Source organism: Falco cherrug, chromosome 9 (assembly GCF_023634085.1).
Source record: "Falco cherrug isolate bFalChe1 chromosome 9, bFalChe1.pri, whole genome shotgun sequence".
Classification (NCBI taxonomy): domain Eukaryota; kingdom Metazoa; phylum Chordata; class Aves; order Falconiformes; family Falconidae; genus Falco; species Falco cherrug.
Window position 1 is genome coordinate 10,891,618 of NC_073705.1, and position 6,233 is coordinate 10,897,850.

The following is a 6,233-nucleotide window of genomic DNA, read 5'->3' on the forward strand; positions in this document are numbered from 1 at the left end:
GAAAGACCCTGAATTTCCTTAGCTCTCTAATTTGCTGGAGCTCTGTACTCATAAATTGCTTCTCAATTTTAAAGTGCACCTCTGGGACCAGAAAGTGCACCAGGCAATGATGTTGGGATAACTGGGGCAAGTGCCTGTGCCGGGGCCACTAACCACTTCTTTAAGCTGCTGCTTTTTGCCTTGCAGGAAGATGGGTTTAGAGGGTTACTGGGATGGATACTGGGCCAAACCAAAGGGTTACTGGGACAAACTGGTCCTGTTTATGCTGATACAAATCCCTAATAAACTCAGAGATTTTTATACACCCTGAAAGAGCTGAGCTTTTTTGCCCAGCTTTGCCCCTGTACCAAGCGACAGAGAGGCCAAACTCAGTCAGTGGGCAAAGTCCCTGCAAGGTCTTGTCCCTGTGTGTCACCAGACCCCGCACCTCTGGCTGTACCCAGGGGAATGGTGCCCCCGGCCGCAGGTGCCCTTGGGCAGCGTGTGGGTGCCATTGCATGGCCAGGACTTGGCACCTCCAGGGCAGGATCTGGCCAGGACCCCTCACCCACAGGGCTGGGGCAGATCCGTGGGCACCACAGCTGACCTGGTGCTGCTGGGGCTGTGCACCCTCAATGGGATGGCCAATGCTCCTGCCCCACCACAAGCTCTCCAGAGCCCTGTAGTTGCTGAGGGTTCCCCCTCCCAGTGTCAGGGCCTGGCTCCTGGTGGGAACAAGGACCATGGCAACCAGATCTGCAGTGGTGAGGATTTACAAAGCTGACCTGGACCACAGGTCCACAGTGTGGCTGTGGCCAGGAGCAACCACAAGCCACCTGTGAAAAATGGCTGGGAACCAGCAATGGGTCTGTGTAGAGGCAAAGCAAGCAAGCACTGGGCCAGTACAGGGGTGCTGGGGCTGGGACAGCCCTGAGCAGGGGTACGTGGGTGAGGGGGTCTGTGGGAGAGGCAGGTGGGGATGGTGGTGTGACCACCGTGCGCCTGTCCAGCCTGTGGCCATGCAGCCGGATAAGAGCAATGGGAGCAAATGGGAGGTAACTGCGGGGGCACTGACTTGTGTCCAGGGGAGTCTGTGAGTCCTGGCAAGATAGGGAGGACAGCCCTGCCCCATGCTGCCTACCTGGGCAGGGGATGTCTGAGAGGCCAAAGAACCTCTGTGAGGATCTCAGCCCTCCCCAGCATCACACCCAGCCACGGGGCAGGGTCACCATCTCTTCATTTGGGAGCAAGAGGTAGGTGGGGAGGTGGAAGGGACAACGGGAGCCAGCCCTGAGTGCAGTGGGGCTGAGGGCTGTGGAGTGGGGAGCTGAGCTGGATCCTCCAGCACTGACCCATCGGGGGCGAGAGGGGCCAGCCCCAAGCTGGGACCTGCTCTACTGGGGGAGGAAGGGATGGACCCCCTGAAGCCACGCCAACCCCACCCTCAGGGCTTGCAAGACCCCACTGGATGAAGCCTGAGTAACCTGGGCCTTGCTGTGGTGAGGGGCTGGACTACAGGGCTCCAAAGGTCCCTTCCAGCCTGAGTTATCCTGGGATGCCCTGATCCCATTCCCTCTCTCTGGAGCAGAGCTGGCTGCTCGCCACAAGCCCATCCTCAGCTCCAAGGGTCTGGCCTGTTGTAGACAGCTGCCAGTTCCCAACCTCCCCAAAACACAAGCTGAGGCCACATCTTTTGCTAGTGCCCCACAGCTGTCACGCTGCCTCTGCAGTATGCTGTGCCTCAGGTCCGGACTGGCAGCAGGAGCAGCTGACGGACACCTGCCTGAGCGCAGAGCTCGGGCACTGCAGCCCCTCTTGTCTCACCTCCTGAAGGCTTCAGCCACATGGCAGCTGCTCCCATGTTCACTGTTCTACAGCTGGTTGATCATCATTCCAGGTTGGAGTCAAGAGACCGGCTCCTAACAGCTCTGCTCCATGTGCACAATTAGCACGGGTGTGCTACCAGGATGGGAAGCAACAACCCCCTGAAGGTCCGTGTAATTCTTTCTGTTTTACAAAGAACTCAAGAGCTGATCAAGGTGAAGAGCAAGGAGAGGAGCCCTGGGTGAAAGCCATAGGGAGCGAGAAGATTTGCACTGACACTTACCCAGTAATAGTTTTGATGATTATTTCACCATCATGGTGCAATATGGTGCTCACAGACATCTGCCCATTTTTCTCGAGGTCTTTGATTCAGCTGGAGTGGGAAGCTATGGCAATGCTACACCACTTCCCAGCTAGCTGGAGAGAGTGGCTCTGCACTGATTAATGTGGAGAGCAATGAGAGAGTCAGGGATAGCGCAGGACCCCCCACTCTTCCCTCTACCCAGGCTGATGGGTGGACAAGCATCTCTCCTGCCAGGCAGAGCAGCAGTCTGCCATAAAGAGCTAACCAGATGCAAGATCCACTTGGGCAAACCCAGGTACTCTGTGACACTCACTAGCCCACCGACCCCCTCACTAAAGTGTTCAAGCACCCAAACATTTTGCTCTCAAAAGCCTGGGACCCGGAGGAACTTTGACTTACAAGCAGGAGCTGGGGTCTTTGTAAAAACAGGCAGGTGGGCTTTGTCTGCCCTCTGCTCCCTCATGGAGAATGTGTCCAAGCAAATCACCTTCCCCGTCCACCACGCAAAAACTCCCTCCAGTGGCATTATCTTCTCTCCATCAAAACATTGTTTCAGTGGGATTTTCATCCAGGTCTGAAGCACCAATGGAAGGGTCAGCCCCAAGAGCAAGAAAATGCCCATGTCCAGCACACCTGCCAGAAAGATGAGCTTTGTAGGCACCTCCAAGCTTTTATCACTGCGTACAGATCCCCAGGGGTATCAGAGCAAACCCTCCCTCATTTCTGTCTGTGCAATGGCCAGTGCTGGCACACAGATAACATCGTTAGCTGCGTTTCTCCCTGCCTGCAGCCAAAGGGTATGTTCTGAGGTCTGAGGCAGAGCAGTTCCCCCCAGGTCCTCCGCAGGAGGCCAGAGAGAAGGGGGCAAGAACTCCCCTGCCAGCTTCAGCCCCACCAACGCCTTCTGTGGGGTTAAAGCAAGAGGCTCCAGAGTGATGGAGAGACCCAAATGAGCTCCTCAGCACCCTGGGGTGCATCCCACCTGGTCCCTGGGGCTGAATATGTCCTTTTCAGATAAATGATGCCCATTTCATTGCTAAATCTTCCTTCTCTGTGGGTAAAGCTTCACTCTCACAGACTTTTTTTGCTCAGATGTGGTGGTGTAGAGTAGTGCTTTCCAAACTTTCTTGATTGCAGAGACTTATCAGTGAAAAACTTTTGAGCGTGCACCCCCAATACATGCATATTTATCCATAAATTATATACAGGTACATTATAAAACATACACAGTAACAGACATTTGAAAAGGACAAGATGAAGATTAAATAAACACTAATATTAACATCTTATTTTATTTTACTGTATTTATTAATGGTACCAAAAATACTTTCTTCCTGCACCCCAGTGGCTTGTCTTGCGTACCCCCCTAGGGCACATGCACCCTGCTTTGGAGACCATTGCTTTAGAGAAAGCAGGGATCTCCCCCGACAGCCAAGCCTGGTGAAAGGGATGTATGTTTCATTTATCCCTAGTGATGGTGACAGCAAGCTCCGCTGGTCCATATTGTGGTGTGGTCATCGCTCATCGATGTCACAAGTTGGTGAAGGCTGAGCACGCAGCACACTCAGGACTTGTGGTACCGGACCGCTCCCTTCCACAGGGATTCTCCATCCTCTTTCCCTGCCTGTTACCTCCAGAAGTGCACACCCAGCCAAATACTGAAGTAGCTACAACTGGCAGGAGCAGCCACGGTTTCCCTGTCCGTAGGGAAAGCAGGCAGGTGATGGATATCTCTGGCTCACCCTGCCCTGGGGACCGTAGGTGGAAAGGGATGTGTAATTGCTGTTTTATTTCCAATGGAGCTGCTGTTTTTGTAAATGTCCTAAAAATTGGGTTCCCCAGCTGACCCTGCCCTGTTTGTGTGTTCTGGGAGGACCTGTTGCAGTCTCACCTGAGTGGGATAACGCACATTGGGTTCCCATGGGAAATCCTTGGCTCCATCAGGGATGGGGGTGTTTCCAATCACAGAAAACCAGTTCCCATAATTTCTGCTCAGTAGGAGTCTTAGTTTTACATGTAAAGAAACCTCAACCCAGCATTCAGCCAAGGTCCGAGGAGGATATGTTTTGCTGTGCCTGTAGGCGTATCTTCTTGCACACACTGAGCTGTAGTCACAGCATCCTTTCACACCTCATTATTTATGATGACCAGGTAACACCGTCCCGGCTTTGTGCTCTGCTGAGAGCCCCTGGACCCTTCCTGAAGGCACGTCATGAGCCAGATTAATCTGCTCTCCCACCCATGCTCCTGCCTTATCGCCACCATTTTGCATGTGGAAGCAGGTCTCTGTTCCCAGAATTAACTCCTGAAACTACAAAGTTCAATCCCCTGACAATGGTTTTCCTACTTATACATATTTTATTGCATTAAGGGAAAGACATCCGGCTCTGCAGTGTCTGCAAGTCCAGCCCAGACAAGATTATCCACCACTTAACAGGAGATGCAAACGGCTGAGCATTGCTGCTGTGTTTTGCGCAGTGTTTCATCTCAGAAAGGTCTCTGCTTAGGAATAAAAGCTCTTTCCAGAAAGCCTGACAAAGCCCAGGTGTAGATAAACGATTAAAAAAAATAAGACTTACCAAGGGCACCATCACATCAAAGACAGAGTGTGGACAGCCAGTACAGCTTCTCTACCCAGGCAATACCTATTTCTTAGGAAAAATGTTCCTAGAATTACTTACTGGGAGAACTCCCATGGTCAAGCAATTAGGAATTTTACAAAATCCCCTCCTAGTCTATTCAGGTCTCCAGGGGATGTTGTGTGCCATCCTTCTGCCCCAGTCCGAGGTGAAGACCTCTGCAGTGCTCCACACTGGAAGGGTGGTACCTGGCTCCTGGGATGGGATGAGGCACAGTTCGCCTGCCTGGGCTCGTACCTGTGCGCTGGGCTTTCTGAAGCTGGTGCTGCAAGTTCAAGCCAGCTGTGCTAGGGGCTTTGGGACACAAAGGGAGACAGTGCTGTGAATTAAGTACCCGGCCCCTGGGTCCCCAGTGGGCAATAATGGGTCTGAGCATTTGATGCATCGGTGAGGGAGAGCGAGGAACTGCCGGCTGTGCCCCCACCAGCACTGCAGGAGCCCCAGACCTGGGTGCTGGGTCACTGAGACCTTCATCCCTGCCATAGGGAGGGTGGAGGTTGCTCGGTGGCAACGCCTGAACCCTTGGTGGACATCTGTAACAGCCCGCTGTGCAGGGCTTTCCTGATGGCTCCTTTGACCTCGCTGTTTCTCAAGCTGTAGATGATGGGGTTGAGCATGGGGGTCAGCACAGCGTACAGCAGGGCGAGGACTTTGTCCATCTCCTTGGAGCTGCTGGAGTGAGGCACCAGGTATGCAATGGCACCAGCACCGAAGAACAGGGACACCACGGTCAGGTGGGAGGTGCAGGTGGTGAGGCCCCTCCATGTCCCTGCTCCCTTCTGGAGGACAGCCCTCATGATGTGAGCGTACGACATGAGAGTAAGGAGGAAAGAGCCCATCGCAATAGTCCCAGCAAAGGCATACAAGGCGGCCTTGTTGAGGGGAGCGCTGGGGCTGCAGGATGCCTTCAGCAAGAAGGGCATCTCGCAGAACAAATGGTCGATTATGTTGGACCTGCAGAAGGGCAAGCGGGCTGTGAGGAAGGCCTGGATCAGAGACGAGAAGGAGCCGCTCAGCCACGAAAGGGCCACTAAGCAATGGCACATCTTCTTGCTCATGAGTGCTGGGTAGTGGAGGGGTTGGCAGATGGCCAGGTACCGATCATAGGCCATGGCAGCCAGGAGCACGCACTCAGACCCCCCAAAGCAAAGGAAGAAGTAGATCTGTGTGATGCAGCCCACAAAGGAGATTGTCTTCTGCGCTGAGAAGGAGTCTCTGAGGATCTTAGGGAGGGTGACAGAGGAGTAACAGATGTCCAGGAAGGAGAGGTGGCCCAGGAAGAAATACATGGGGGAGCGCAGGTGGGCATCCAGCCAGATGACAGTCACGATGAGCAAGTTCCCCAGCACTGTCACCAGGTAAATGAGTGAGAAGCACAGGCAGAGGCTCATCTGTGCTCTGTAGGCACTGGAAAATCCCAAGAGAAGGAACATAGTGGGCTTGCTGAGATTTCCCTGCTGCAGGGGTTTGGGGCTCATCTACAAGGA

General features: G+C 53.7%; 1 protein-coding gene across 1 annotated transcript; it reads right to left on the minus strand.

Annotated features, from left to right (window-relative positions):
- Nucleotides 1–5,216: 5,216 nt before the first annotated feature.
- On the minus strand, nucleotides 5,217–6,233 carry LOC102050464 (olfactory receptor 1E1-like). The gene has a single exon (XM_005442130.4). The coding sequence runs from the start codon at nucleotides 6,222–6,224 to the stop codon at nucleotides 5,217–5,219; it is 1,008 nt and encodes a 335-aa protein (XP_005442187.1). The 5' UTR covers nucleotides 6,225–6,233.

Coding starts and splice junctions, on each gene's coding strand:
- LOC102050464 (XM_005442130.4), bottom strand. CDS start 6,224: ATGAGCCCCAAACCCCTGCAGCAGGGAAATCTCAGCAAGCCCACTATG.